At 49.1% G+C, this 15,949-nt stretch overlaps 1 protein-coding gene across 8 annotated transcripts in view; it reads right to left on the reverse strand.

Moving 5' to 3' along the window:
- The window catches only part of N4BP2 (NEDD4 binding protein 2), a 272,998-nt gene that overhangs the window by 204,903 nt on the left and 52,146 nt on the right, over positions 1 to 15,949 (reverse strand). For 7 of the 8 annotated variants that reach the window (XM_063921079.1, XM_063921086.1, XM_063921072.1 and 4 more), the window contains exon 3: positions 14,905 to 15,880. In XM_063921079.1, coding sequence (XP_063777149.1) covers positions 14,905 to 15,880 — 976 coding nt within the window. The remainder of the gene's footprint in view (positions 1 to 14,904; positions 15,881 to 15,949) is intronic. The other variant, XM_063921064.1, reaches the window with a different exon arrangement.

Here is a 15,949-nt window from a genome sequence, read left to right on the forward strand (position 1 = left end):
ACCCAGGTATCCTGGCAGGAAACCTCCCAGACGCAGCTGAAGTGACGCAATCGAGCTCCCACCTCGAGATACTCTCGGAGTGGGTGGGCACCGTCATGCTGAGGAGTTAGTGGAAGCAGAACTTGTGCTCTGTTCCTGAGAACTGGTGTTTGCAGGTCCTTTTTTGTCTTACCTCTGGTGCCTCTAGTCGCATTGGAGGCACCCCTGGTCCTAGATCGAAATCTGATAGACCGAAAGGACTGAACAGAAGGCCCTGTGTAGGAACGCCTAGCTGGCAGGGCCCCAAAGTGGAGAAACATAGATTTCCCTGCAGTGACTTTGGAAATCCACGTATCCAACTCAACCTCAAAGAGCCATTCCACAGAAAAGGGAAGGGATTCCACACTGCGCTTGGATTCTGCATCCACTATCCACTGACGCAACCACAAGGCCCTGCGCACCAACACTGCCATGGCAGACGTCCTAGCATTAATACTGTCCATTTCCTTGAGAGTGTCACACCGGACGCGTGCATGGGTTATCCAGCAACCCGCTATAACCGGCCTTTGCGATACACCCGCTGCTGTGTAGATAGACTTTAGTGTAGTCTCTATCTTTCTGTCCCCAGGGTCCTTTATGGTAAAGGAGCCCGGGGCAGGCAGCACAGCCTTTTTTGACAGTCAAGATACTGAGACTTCAATTCCCGGGGGCTCTTCCGAGAATTTCCTACCTTCAGAAGCAAATGGGAAAGTATGCAAAAATCTTTTTGACACTTGGTATTTATTGTCTGGATTTTTCCAGGCTAATTTAAATAGGTCATCTAACTCTGCAGAATCAGGTAAAGTGACATTAGGCTTGTTTTGTGTAAAGAAAAATAAGATTTTACTTACCGGTAAATCTATTTCTCGTAGTCTGTAGTGGATGCTGGGAACTCCGTAAGGACCATGGGGAATAGACGGGCTCCGCAGGAGACAGGGCACTTTAAGAAAGAATTTGGATACTGGTGTGCTCTGGCTCCTCCCTCTATGTCCCTCCTCCAGACCTCAGTTAGAGAAACTGTGCCCGGAAGAGCTGACAGTACAAGGAAAGGATTTTGGAATCCAGGGCAAGACTCATACCAGTCACACCGTATAACTTGTGATAAACTTACCCAGTTAACAGTATGAACAACAACGGAGCATCAGATCAACCCTGATGCAACCATAACATAACCCTTATTTAAGCAATAACTATATACAAGCATTGCAGAAGAAGTCCGCACTTGGGACGGGCGCCCAGCATCCACTACGGACTACGAGAAATAGATTTACCGGTAAGAAAAAATAAGAATTTACTTACCGATAATTCTATTTCTCGTAGTCCGTAGTGGATGCTGGGGACTCCGTCAGGACCATGGGGAATAGCGGCTCCGCAGGAGACAGGGCACAAAAGTAAAAGCTTTAGGATCAGGTGGTGTGCACTGGCTCCTCCCCCTATGACCCTCCTCCAAGCCTCAGTTAGGATACTGTGCCCGGACGAGCGTACACAATAAGGAAGGATTTTGAATCCCGGGTAAGACTCATACCAGCCACACCAATCACACTGTACAAACTGTGATCTGAACCCAGTTAACAGCATGATAACAGCGGAGCCTCTGAAAAGATGGCTCACAACAATAACCCGATTTTTGTAACAATAACTATGTACAAGTATTGCAGACAATCCGCACTTGGGATGGGCGCCCAGCATCCACTACGGACTACGAGAAATAGAATTATCGGTAAGTAAATTCTTATTTTCTCTGACGTCCTAAGTGGATGCTGGGGACTCCGTCAGGACCATGGGGATTATACCAAAGCTCCCAAATGGGCGGGAGAGTGCGGATGACTCTGCAGCACCGAGTGAGAGAACTCCAGGTCCTCCTCAGCCAGGGTGTGCCCCTGACCAAGTAGCAGCTCGGCAAAGTTGTAAAGCCGAGACCCCTCGGGCAGCCGCCCAAGATGAGCCCACCTTCCTTGTGGAATGGGCATTTACATATTTTGGCTGTGGCAGGCCTGCCACAGAATGTGCAAGCTGAATTGTACTACACATCCAACTAGCAATCGTCTGCTTAGAAGCAAGAGCACCCAGTTTGTTGGGTGCATACAGGATAACAGCAAGTCAGTTTTCCTGACTCCAGCCGTCCTGGAAACCTATATTTTCAGGGCCCTGACAACATCTAGCAACTTGGAGTCCTCCAAGTCCCTAGTAGCCGCAGGTACCACAATAAGCTGGTTCAGGTGAAACGCTGACACCACCTTAGGGAGAAACTGGGGACGAGTCCGCAGCTCTGCCCTGTCCGAATGGACAATCAGATATGGGCTTTTGTGAGACAAAGCCGCCAATTCTGACACTCGCCTGGCCGAGGCCAGGGCCAACATCATGGTCACTTTCCATGTGAGATATTTCAAATCCACAGATTTGAGCGGTTTAAACCAATGTGATTTGAGGAATCCCAGAACTACGTTGAGATCCCACAGTGCCACTGGAGGCACAAAAGGGGGTTGTATATGCAGTACTCCCTTGACAAACTTCTGGACTTCAGGAACTGAAGCCAAGTCTTTTCTGGAAGAAAATCGACAGGGACGAAATTTGAACCTTAATGGACCCCAATTTGAGGCCCATAGACACTCCTGTTTGCAGGAAATGCAGGAATCGACCGAGTTGAAATTTCTTCGTGGGGCCTTCCTGGCCTCACACCACGCAACATATTTTCGCCACATGTGGTGATAATGTTGTGCGGTCACCTCCTTCCTGGCTTTGACCAGGGTAGGAATGACCTCTTCCGGAATGCCTTTTTCCCTTAGGATCCGGCGTTCAACCGCCATGCCGTCAAACGCAGCCGCGGTAAGTCTTGGAACAGACAAGGTACTTGCTGAAGCAAGTCACTTCTTAGCGGCAGAGGCCATGAGTCCTCTGTGAGCATCTCTTGAAGTTCCGGGTACCAAGTCCTTCTTAGCCAATCCGGAGCCACGAGTATAGTTCTTACTCCTCTACGTCTTATAATTCTCAGTACCTTAGGTATGAGAAGCAGAGGAGGGAACACATACACCGACTGGTACACCCACGGTGTTACCAGAACGTCCACAGCTATTGCCTGAGGGTCTCTTGACCTGGCGCAATACCTGTCCAGTTTTTTGTTCAGGCGGGACGCCATCATGTCCACCTTTGGTCTTTCCCAACGGTTCACAATCATGTGGAAGACTTCCCGATGAAGTCCCCACTCTCCCGGGTGGAGGTCGTGCTGAGGAAGTCTGCTTCCCAGTTGTCCACTCCCGGAATGAACACTGCTGACAGTGCTATCACATGATTTTCCGCCCAGCGAAGAATCCTTGCAGTCTCTGCCATTGTCCTCCTGCTTCTTGTGCCGCCCTGCCTGTTTACGTGGGCGACTGCCGTGATGTTGTCCCACTGGATCAATACCGGCTGACCTTGAAGCAGAGGTCTTGCTAAGCTTAGAGCATTGTAAATTGCTCTTAGCTCCATTATATTTATGTTGAGAGAAGTCTCCAGACTTGATCACACTCCCTGGAAATTTTTCTTTTTTCCTTGTGTGACTGCTCCCCAGCCTTTCAGGCTGGCATCCGTGGTCACCAGGACCCAGTCCTGAATGCCGAATCTGTGGCCCTTTAGTAGATGAGCACTCTGCAGCCACCACAGAAGAGACACCCTTGTCCTTGGAGACAGGGTTATCCGCTGATGCATCTGAAGATGCGATCCGGACCATTTTTCCAGCAGATCCCACTGAAAAGTTCTTGCGTGAAATCTGCCGAATGGAATCGCTTCGTAAGAAGCCACCATTTTTCCCAGGACCCTTGTGCAATGATGCACTGACACTTTTCCTGGTTTTAGGAGGTTCCTGACAAGCTCGGATAACTCCCTGGCTTTCTCCTCCGGGAGAAACACCTTTTTCTGGACTGTGTCCAGAATCATCCCTAGGAACAGCAGACGTGTCGTCGGAGACAGCTGCGATTTTGGAATATTTAGAATCCACCCGTGCTGTCGTAGAACTACTTGAGATAGTGCTACTCCGACCTCCAACTGTTCTCTGGACATTGCCCTTATCAGGAGATCGTCCAAGTAAGGGATAATTAAGATGCCTTTTCTTTGAAGAAGAATCATCATTTCGGCCATTACCTTGGTAAAGACCCGGGGTGCCGTGGACAATCCAAACGGCAGCGTCTGAAAATGATAGTGACAGTTTTGTACCACGAACCTGAGGTACCCTTGGTGAGAAGGGCAATTTGGGACATGGAGGTAAGCCTCCTTGATGTCCAGGGACACCATATAGTCCCCTTCTTCCTGGTTCGCTATCACTGCTCTGAGTGACTCCATCTTGATTTGAACCTTTGTATGTAAGTGTTCAAATATTTCAGATTTAGAATAGGTCTCACCGAGCCGTCTGGCTTCAGTACCACAATATAGTGTGGAATAATACCCCTTTCCTTGTTGTAGGAGGGGTACTTTGATTATCACCTGCTGGGAATACAGCTTGTGAATTGTTTCCAATACTGCCTCCCTGTCGGAGGGAGACGTTGGTAAAGCAAACTTCAGGAACCTGCGAGGGGGAGACGTCTCGAATTTCCAATCTGTACCCCTGGGATACTACTTGTAGGATCCAGGGGTCCACTTGCGAGTGAGCCCACTGCGTGCTGAAACTCTTGAGACGACCCCCCACCGCACCTGTTTGTACGGCCCCAGCGTCATGCTGAGGACTTGGCAGAAGCGGTGGAAGGCTTCTGTTCCTGGGAATGGGCTGCCTGCTGCAGTCTTCTTCCCTTACCTCTATCCCTGGGCAGATATGACTGGCCTTTTGCCCGCTTGCCCTTATGGGGACGAAAGGACTGAGGCTGAAAAGACTATGTCTTTTTCTGCTGAGATGCGACTTGGGGTAAAAAAGGTGGATTATCCAGCTGTTGCCGTGGCCACCAGGTCCGATGGACCGACCCCAAATAACTCCTCCTCTTTATACGGCAATACTTCCATGTGCCGTTTGGAATCTGCATCACCTGACCACTGTCGTGTCCATAAACATCTTCTGGCAGATATGGACATCGCACTTACTCTTGATGCCAGAGTGCAAATATCCCTCTGTGCATCTCGCATATATAGAAATGCATCCTTTAAATGCTCTATAGTCAATAAAATACTGTCCCTGTCAAGGGTATCAATATTTCCAGTCAGGGAATCCGACCAAGCCACCCCAGCGCTGCCCATCCAGGCTGAGGCGATCGCTGGTCGCAGTATAACACCAGTATGTGTGTATATACTTTTTAGGATATTTTCCAGCCTCCTATCAGTTGGCTCCTTGAGGGCGGCCGTATCTGGAGACGGTAACGCCACTTGTTTTGATAAGCGTGTGAGCGCCTTATCCACCCTAAGGGGTGTTTCCCAACGCGCCATAACTTCTGGCGGGAAAGGGTATACCGCCAATAATTTTCTATCGGGGGAAACCCACGCATCATCACACACTTCATTTAATTTATCTGATTCAGGAAAAACCACATGTAGTTTTTTCACACTCCACATAATACCCTTTTTTGTGGTACTTGTAGTATCAGAATTATGTAACATCTCCTTCATTGCCCTTAACAAGTAACGTGTGGCCCTAAAGGAAAATACGTTTGTTTCTTCACCGTCGACACTGGAGTCAGTGTCCGTGTCTACCGACTGAGGTAAAAGGACGTTTTAACGCCCCTGACGGTGTTTGAGACGCCTGGACAGGTACTAATTGGTTTGTCGGCCGTCTCATGTCGTCAACCGACCTTGCAGCGTGTTGACATTATCACGTAATTCCTTAAATAAGCCATCCATTCCGGTGTCGACTCCCTAGAGAGTGACATCACCATTACAGGCAATTGCTCCGCCTCCTCACCAACATCGTCCTCATACATGTCGACACACACGTACCGACACACAGCACACACACAGGGAATGCTCTGATAGAGGACAGGACCCCACTAGCCCTTTGGGGAGACAGAGGGAGAGTTTGCCAGCACACACCAAAAACGCTATAATTATACAGGGACAACCTTTATATAAGTGTTTTTCCCTTATAGCATTTTAATATATATAGTCATATCGCCAAATAAGTGCCCCCCCCTCTCTGTTTTAACCCTGTTTCTGTAGTGCAGTGCAGGGGAGAGCCTGGGAGCCTTCCCACCAGCATTTCTGTGAGGGAAAATGGCGCTGTGTGCTGAGGAGAATAGGCCCCGCCCCCTTTTCGGCGGGCTTCTTCTCCCGTTTTTCTGAGACCTGGCAGGGGTTAAATACATCCATATAGCCCCCAGGGGCTATATGTGATGTATTTTTAGCCAGAATAAGGTACTATCATTGCTGCCCAGGGCGCACCCCCCAGCGCCCTGCACCCTCAGTGACCGCTGCTATGAAGTGTGCTGACAACAATGGCGCACAGCTGCAGTGCTGTGCGCTACCTTATGAAGACTGAAAAGTCTTCTGCCGCCGGTTTCTGGACCTCTTCACTTTTCGGCATCTGCAAGGGGGTCGGCGGCGCGGCTCCGGGACGAACCCCAGGGTGAGACCTGTGTTCCGACTCCCTCTGGAGCTAATGGTGTCCAGTAGCCTAAGAAGCCAATCCATCCTGCACGCAGGTGAGTTCACTTCTCTCCCCTAAGTCCCTCGATGCAGTGAGCCTGTTGCCAGCAGGACTCACTGAAAATAAAAAAACCTAACAAAACTTTTACTCTAAGCAGCTCTTTAGGAGAGCCACCTAGATTGCACCCTTCTCGGCCGGGCACAAAAATCTAACTGAGGCTTGGAGGAGGGTCATAGGGGGAGGAGCCAGTGCACACCACCTGATCCTAAAGCTTTTACTTTTGTGCCCTGTCTCCTGCGGAGCCGCTATTCCCCATGGTCCTGACGGAGTCCCCAGCATCCACTTAGGACGTCAGAGAAATCTTATTTTCTCTAACGTCCTAGTGGATGCTGGGGACTCCGTAAGGACCATGGGAATTATACCAAAGCTCCCAAACGGGCGGGAGAGTGCAGATGACTCTGCAGCACCGAATGAGCAAACACAAGGTCCTCCTCAGCCAGGGTATCAAACTTGTAAAACTTTGCAAAAGTGTTTGAACCTGACCAAGTAGCTGCTCGGCAAAGCTGTAATGCCGATACCCCTCGGGCAGCCGCCCAAGAAGAGCCCACCTTCCTTGTGGAGTGGGCTTTTACTGATTTTGGTAGCGGCAATCCAGACGCAGAATGAGCCTGCTGAATCGTGTTACAGATCCAGCGAGCAATAGTTTGCTTTGAAGCAGGAGCACCCAACTTGTTGGATGCATACAGGATAAACAGCGACTCAGTTTTCCTGACTCTAGCCGTTCTGGCTACATAAACCTTCAAAGCCCTGACCACATCTAGTAACTCGGAATCCTCCAAGTCACGAGTAGCCACAGGCACCACAATAGGTTGGTTCATATGAAAAGATGACACCACTTTTGGCAGAAATTGTGGACGGGTCCGCAATTCTGCCCTGTCCATATGGAAAACCAGATAGGGGCTTTTATGTGACAAAGCCGCTAATTCTGACACACGCCTAGCTGAAGCCAAGGCTAATAGCATGACCACCTTCCACGTGAGAAATTTTAACTCCACGGTTTTAAGTGGCTCAAACCAGTGTGACTTCAGGAAACTCAACACCACGTTAAGATCCCAAGGTGCCACTGGAGGCACAAAAGGGGGCTAAATATGCAGCACTCCCTTTACAAACGTCTGAACTTCAGGTAGAGAAGCCAGTTCTTTTTGAAAGAAAATGGATAGGGCCGAAATCTGGACCTTAATGGAACCCAATTTTAGGCCCAAAGTCACTCCCGACTGTAGGAAGTGAAGGAAACGGCCCAGCTGGAATTCCTCCGTAGGGGAATTCCTGGCCTCACACCAAGCAACATATTTCCGTCATATACGGTGATAATGTTTAGCCGTCACGTCCTTCCTAGCCTTTATCAGCGTAGGAATAACCTCATCCGGAATGCCTTTTTCTGCTAGGATCCGGCGTTCAACCGCCATGCCGTCAAACGTAGCCGCGGTAAGTCTTGGAACAGACAGGGCCCCTGTTGCAACAAGTCCTGTCATAGAGGCAGAGGCCATGGGTCCTCTGTGAGCATTTATTGCAGCTCTGTATACCAAGTCCTTCTTGGCCAATCCGGAACAATGAGTATTGTTCTCACTCCTCTTTTTCTTATGTATCTCAGCACCTTGGGTATGAGAGGAAGAGGAGGAAACACATAAACCGACTGGAACACCCACGGTGTCACTAGTGCGTCTGCAGCTATCGCCTGAGGGTCTCTTGACCTGGCGCAATACCTCTGTAGCTTTTTGTTGAGGCGGGATGCCATCATGTCCACCTGTGGCAGTTCCCACCGACTTGCAATCTGCGCGAAGACTTCTTGATGAAGTCCCCACTCTCCCGGGTGGAGGTCGTGCCTGCTGAGGAGGTCTGCTTCCCAGTTGTCCACTCCCGGAATGAACACTGCTGACAGTGCTCTTACGTGATTCTCCGCCCAGCGAAGAATTCTGGTGGCTTCCGCCATCGCCACCCTGCTCCTTGTGCCGCCTTAGCGGTTTACATGAGCCACTGCGGTGATGTTGTCTTACTGGATCGGCACCGATTGGTCGCGAAGCAGGGTCTCCACTTGACTTAGGGCGTTGTATATGGCCCTTAGTTCCAGGATATTGATGTGAAGGCAAGTCTCCTGACTTGACCACAGACCTTGGAAATTTCTTCCCTGTGTGACCGCCCCCCACCCTCGGAGGCTTGCATCCGTGGTCACCAGGACCCAGTCCTGAATGCCGAATCTGCGGCCCTCGAGAAGGTGAGCACTCTGCAGCCACCACAGGAGAGACACCCTGGCCCTGGGGGATAGGGTGATCAGCCGATGCATCTGTAGATGTGATCCGGACCACTTGTCCAACAGATCCCATTGAAAGGTCCTCGCATGGAACCTGCCGAAGGGAATGGCCTCGTATGACGCCACCATCTTTCCCAGGACTCGCGTGCACTGATGCACCGACACCCGTTTTGGTTTTAAGAGGTCTCTGACCAGAGTCACGAGCTCCTGGGCCTTCTGCTCCGGGAGAAACACCTTCTTCTGGTCTGTGTCCAGAACCATGCCCAGGAAGGGCACTCTCGTCGTAGGAATCAGCTGCGACTTTGGAATATTCAGAATCCAGCCGTGCTGTAGTAACACCTCCCGAGAGTGTGCTACGCTGATCAGCGACTGCTCTCTGGACCTCGCCTTTATGAGGAGATCGTCCAAGTATGGGATAATTGTGACTCCTTGCTTCCGCAGGAGCACCATCATTTCCGCCATTACCTTGGTAAATATTCTCGGTGCCGTGGACAGACCAAACGGCAACGTCTGGAATTGGTAATGACAGTCCTGTACCACAAATCTGAGGTACTCCTGATGAGGTGGATAAATGGGGACATGCAGGTAAGCATCCTTTATGTCCAGAAACACCATAAAATCCCCCTCTTCCAGACTCGCAATAACCACCCTGAGCGATTCCATCTTGAACTTGAACCTTTTCAGGTAAATGTTCAGGGATTTTAAATTCAATATGGGTCTGATCGAACCGTCCGGTTTCGGAACCACAAACATTGTGGAATAGTAACCCCTTCCCTGTTGAGGGAGGGGAACCTGTACCACCACCTGCTGGAGATATAATTTGTGAATTGCCGCTAACACTACCTTCCCTTTCTATGGGGGAAGCTGGCAGGGCCGATTTGAGGTAACGGTGAGGGGGCATCATTTCGAATTCCAGCTTGTATCCCTGAGACACAATCTGTATAGCCCTTATCCACCTGTGAGCAAACCCACTGGTGGCTGAAATTTCGGAGACGCGCCCCCACCGCTCCTGGCTCCACCTGTGGAGCCCCAGCGTCATGCAGTGGATTTAGTGGAAGCCGGGGAGGACTTCTGTTCCTGGGAACTAGCTGTGTTGTGCAGCTTCTTTCCTCTACCCCTGCCTCTGGCAAGAAAAGATGCACCTCGGATTTTCTTGCCTCTTTGCGATCGAAAGGACTGCATTTGGTAATACGGTGCCTTCTTAGGTTGTGAGGGAATATATGGCAAAAAGTTTGACTTCCCAGCCGTAGCTGTGGAAACTAGGTCCGAGAGACTGTCCCCAAATAATTCCTCACCCTTATAAGGTAAAACCTCCATGTGCTTTTTGGAGTCGGCATCACCTGTCCATTGCCGAGTCCACAGGACCCTTCTGGCAGAAATTGACATTGCATTTATTCTAGAGCCCAGTAGGCAAATGTCTCTCTGGGCATCCCTCATATATAGGACAGCGTCCTTTATATGCCCCAGGGTCAGTAATATAGTATCCTTGTCCAAGGTATCAAGTTCCTCAGACAGGGTATCTGTCCATGCTGCTACAGCACTACACATCCAGGCCGACGCAATTGCCGGCCTCAGTAGGGTACCTGAATGTGTATAAACGGACTTCAGGATACCTTCCTGCTTCCTATCCGCAGGATCCTTTAGGGAGGCCGTATCCTGTGACGGCAGGGCCACCTTCTTAGATAAGCGTGTCAAAGCTTTGTTTACCCTAGGGGAGGATTCCCAGCGTAACCTGTCCGTTGGCGGGAAAAGATACGCCATAAGTAACAGTTTGGAAATCTGCACTTTCCTATCAGGAGAATCCCAAGCTTTTTCACATAACTCATTTAACTCATGTGAAGGGGGAAAAGTCACTTCTTGCCTTTTTTCCCCAAACATATAAACCCTCTTGTCAGGGACAGGGTTTTCCTCTGAAATGTGCAATACATCCTTCATTGCTATAATCATGTAGCGGATGGCTTTAGCCATTTTAGGCTGCAACTTTGCATCATCGCCATCGACACTGGAGTCAGAATCCGTGTCGATATCTGTGTCAACAATCTGGGATAGTGGGCGCTTCTGAGAGCCTGACGGCCTCTGCGCTGTAGGATCAGGAATGGGTTGAGACCCTGACTGTCCCAAGGCTTCAGCTTTATCCAACCTTTTATGCAAGGAGTTTACATTATCATTTAACACCTTCCACATATCCATCCAATCAGGTGTCGACGCCGTCGGCGGCGACCCCACATTCATCGGCACCTGCTCTGCTTCCACATAGCCTTCCTCGTCAAACATGTCGACACAATCGTACCAACACACCACACACACAGGGGATGCTCTATTTGAGGACAGACCCCCCACAAGGCCTTTTGGAGAGACAGAGAGAGAGTATGCCAGCACACACCCCAGCGCTATATAACCCAGGAATTACACAGTAACTTAGTGTTTACCCAGTAGCTGCAGTATTAGTGATTTTGCGCTAAATTTATGTGCCTCCCCCTCTCTTTTTACCCTCTTTCTATCGTGATTCTGCAGGGGAGAGCCTGGGGAGCTTCCTCTCAGCGGAGCTGTGGAGAGAAAATGGCGCTGGTGAGTGCTGAGGAAGAAGCCCCGCTCCCTCAACGGCGGGCTTCTGTCCCACGATTTTGTGCAAAGTAATGGCGGGGGCTCATGCATATATACAGTGCCCAACTCTTTTTATGCCAGAGGTACTTAATCGCTGCCCAGGGCGCCCCCCCCTGCGCCCTGCACCCTACAGTGACCGGAGTGTACGGGTTAATGTGGGAGCAATGGCGCACAGCTGCAGTGCTGTGCGCTACCTCATATGAAGACTGGAGTCTTCTGCCGCCGCTTTTGACGTCTTCTTACTTCTCTCGCCGGCTTCTTGCTTCTGGCTCTGTGAGGGGGACGTTCCTGTGTTCGATCCCTCTGGAGCTAATGGTGTCCAGTAGCCTAAGAAGCACGACCTATCCGCAGTTAGTAGGTTTGCTTCTCTCCCCTCAGTCCCACGTAGCAGAGAGTCTGTTGCCAGCAGATCTTTCTGAAAATAAAAAACCTAACAAAATACTTTATTAGTAAGCTCAGGAGAGCTCACTAAAGTGCACCCAGCTCTGTCCGGGCACAGATTCTAACTGAGGTCTGGAGGAGGGACATAGAGGGAGGAGCCAGTGCACACCAGTAGACCCAATTCTTTCTTAGAGTGCCCTGTCTCCTGCGGAGCCAGTCTATTCCCCATGGTCCTTACGGAGTCCCCAGCATCCACTAGGACGTTAGAGAAAAACTGCTGTGATGCAGCGTCCTCTAGAGGGAGCTTTAACACGTCCCATATAGCCAGAATGAGGGGATCAATACCCTGAGCAGAAGCGGAATCCCCAGTAACGTGATCCAAGTCATCCCCATCCTCCTGTATTTCCTCATCTGAATCAGCGAGTAGAGCAGGTAAACCACGTTTTTGTGGTCCTGAGTTAGAGAGAGGGGGCTGCCCTAGCAGCTAAGTCTACAACAGCCTGTTGTAGTAGCTGAGTTTTCTGAACATTAACAGTGAGTTGTGATGACATAGCAGACATCATAGTCTTAAGAGCCCCTAACCAGGATGGCTCTGGTCCCTCTCCCCCAGCCCCTTCACTGAGCTGTGAAGATTGGCTGCATTGTTCACATGAAACAGAATCAGATAAGGGAGAGATTCTGGCACACACTGCACAGTTTGTGTTTACCCATGTTTACAGTAATCACAATGACATATACACAGACAGTAATACTTAGCAAGCCTGACCTTACTGTATGTGAGAGGAGGCACACAGAGAGAAGACCAGCACACCCCAGCTATACAGCCCCAGTGAGGCTGTCAGCTTACTATATCACACTGAAACACTTATGATTTCTGTCCTGTATAGGACACAGATTGTGTACAATAGTGGCTCTCCCCCTTTGCTACACCCTGTACCAGTTTTCCAGCGTGTCTTGTGAGTCTGGAGGAGCTGTGTGCACTTGCTGCTGCTGCATTAAGCAGAGGAAGGTGCCAAAATGCCTCTGGTCTCACGCTGAGGTAGCTCCGCCCCTCCCCCCCAATGGCGCCGGAGCTACAGAGATTTTTATACTGGCGATGTCTCCTAGTTTGTTTAAAAACATCACAAAAGTGCTAGTTTAAGCCACCACTAGCCAGTATAAAACGGGTGAGGGGGCTCTAGAGGGTCCCGTGTGCCGCTCCAGCGTTTAGCCGCACCATGAACCGGGAGACTCCCCTAGCGGAGTCCCCGGCTTGTACTCACCAGTCGTCACCTTCATGCAACTGTTAGAAGTGTGCTGCATGCTGCGATTGCGACAGCTAAGGCGCAGTGCCCCGCTGAACAAACAACCTCTCAGGACGGTGGTCCTGCATTGGGGGAAGCGGCTCTGACACCTCGCAAGGGCGGTGACCGCCTCTTTTCCCCCCCAACTCCCATTGTGCAGGTATGCTGTTGCCCAAAGAACATACAGAAAATAATAAAAGTTTAAAATAAATTGAAGAAACTCTCTGGAGCTGCAGAGATGTGCATCCTCTCCTAAGGGCACTTTTTTTCTAAACTGCCTGTGGGAGGGGGCATAGAGGGGAGGAGCCAGAACACCCAGTGAAGAAATGTAAAAGTGCAACGGCTCCTTTGGACCTCATCTATACCCCATCGTACTAAGTCTCCCCAATATTTCTTATGGATGGTAGAGAAAAAGCCACGGTCGCAGCATCATAGCACTTTGCACTTTGTACAAGTGACATATCAAATTATGCAAAGTGCAATCTCGTGAAGGGGTTTTGTTTGCATTGCATTGTTATAATCAATCAAAAAAGACGCTCGTAGCAAGCAAAGTCATCTGGGTCCTGGCGCCCTGAGAAGGGGTGCTTGGCGTGACTGCGGCAATAGTGTGTGAGGATACATCTGTAAAATTATTAAAATCAGATCTCTACAAGTTACAAAACAGGATTTTTGTACTTTGCTTTAAATTGTTCCCTTTTTGTATTTCACTAGGGACATGTGGAGATATCGGACCTACATCCAGGAGGTTTAACACTAAGGAAGGCTCTTGCTTCTGCAGGCCAGACACTAGGGGTGAAATTTAGTAAAGGGAAATTTCTATTGATTCTAATCAATTTCAATACAATCTAAATCAATCAACATCGATGCGGTTCAGAGGCTAAATTGCACATTTACTTCAGCTTAAAAAAATAAATAAATAAAAACCAGAAAATAAATAACGCTAAAAACGATTTTAATATGTGCGCGATTTATCCCCATAAACACAATATTGATGTTGCTCGATTTAGGTAATTTTGAAATAGTTAAAAATGGACCTTTTGTACGTTTTCCCCTAGGTATCCAGGCAGCCCCAAAAAAGGAGATAATGATGATCAAGTAGAATGACCCTATCAGCAAACAAAGATATTGGGGGTTATTTAGGAACCAGAATCTGCGATCCCTTCTGTAGAATGCTGGGAATCACCCATCTAAGGGCAAGGTTGCCCAGTATGCTAACTGGCAGCCACCAGCTGTGGTCGCAATTTACATTATGGTCAAAGCAATTGTGGATGATCCCCTGCAGCTGCAGCTAGGCTGCGTATGCAGGCGGTCAGCCGCCATGTTTCCCATCGGAGCAGCTGCATGTGACAGCATGCAGTCACTCAGAAAACGCAGCTGACCCGCCCCTCTCTTCCCTGGGCCGCCCCAGCAACAGTCCATTGTCGTCTCCCGCCCACCCCGTGAACACCTCTCCCTCTCAGACAACAGATTACATTTGGCGGTCACGCACGCGCAGGACGGGATCTGCACATTGGCATTGCCAACAGGGTAATTGCAGTCGTATCGCATGGCGACGCAACCTGATAAACCCCATAGGCCAAAGCCAACGACAGGAGAACCAACCAAGGCTAAGTGGGGGGCACAACACATTTTAACTTGCAGTCAATACTTTGATGCCCAATCCTATATCACCCAATGCAACAAATGTAAAAGAGTTTTAAGAAGTTTTATGAAGAAAATGACATTACTTGAGGAAGCTCTTATTTTTATTAAATGAGAGAAAATAAAATCCTTACCTTGCTAATGTAGACTTTCCAGACCCCGGGGCACCCCTCAGCAAAATTAGAACATTTCCTACAATTTTGGTAGCTTTTTTAGAGATTTGAGGACCAATCGGTGGCCCAGGTTCATACTGACTTACGGGTTTCACATTCTGAGCACTACAACTGGTTTGAAGAATGTGGTTAAAATTCCAGTTATACAAAGGCGGCACTTGAGGACTATAGCTAATTCCTCTAAAAGGTACTCTTGCACCTGCCATCCACGGCACAGGAATAGCAGCTACTGGTGTAAAGAACAAGCTCTGTGGGTTGGATGTTGGATAAAAGGAGGATGCCATAGGATTCCACTTAGTGTGGGACTGTGAGGAAACACTTGAAAGCGGTGGTGTAAACAATAAGCCAGTACTCTGCTTGTTGACTGGCTTTTTACTGCCCTCAAATTTGAAAATCATTTGTGGTGTTTTGCTAAAGTCCACCTCTGGTTTGCTCTTCTCAGTGGCTTTAGGAGCATCTGATGGTGAAGTAGGAACAGTATCCCCGTTACACTCAGGAGGTGAGGCATCCAAATACAGATCATCTTGATAGTCTTCTCTTTCCAGGTCTGTCTGGGAGTGAACAGTAACTTCCATTTCATCTGTTTGGAATGGTGTATTCTGAAACCGCTCTGGCATCATCATGTCAGTAGACACTGTGGGTACTGAATGCTCACACAGTTCTGTGTTAAAAATGTTTTCTGCACTGCTTAAACCATACCTATCAAGTGTCTCATCTAACAGAGTATCCAAATCATTGCACAGAGTCCCATCCATAAATAGGTCATCTTGGGGTTCTTCTATCTGGTCAGAAGCAGGGTCCACATTTTCTGAACTCTCTGAATTAGCCTGGAAGTCATCCAGAAATGATGCTATCTTGTGAAATCCAGTTGACTCCAGTTGGGTCTCCCCTTTAGTGTCTGTTGAAAGCTCCAAGAGGCAGTCCATCACTACCTCTACTTAAAAAGAAAACAGAAATGTATAAGACAAAGACAACAAGATCATACCTCAATATTTCATAGCAGACT

The sequence above is a fragment of the Pseudophryne corroboree genome, chromosome 1 (assembly GCF_028390025.1).
Source record: "Pseudophryne corroboree isolate aPseCor3 chromosome 1, aPseCor3.hap2, whole genome shotgun sequence".
Taxonomy (NCBI): Eukaryota; Metazoa; Chordata; class Amphibia; order Anura; family Myobatrachidae; genus Pseudophryne; species Pseudophryne corroboree.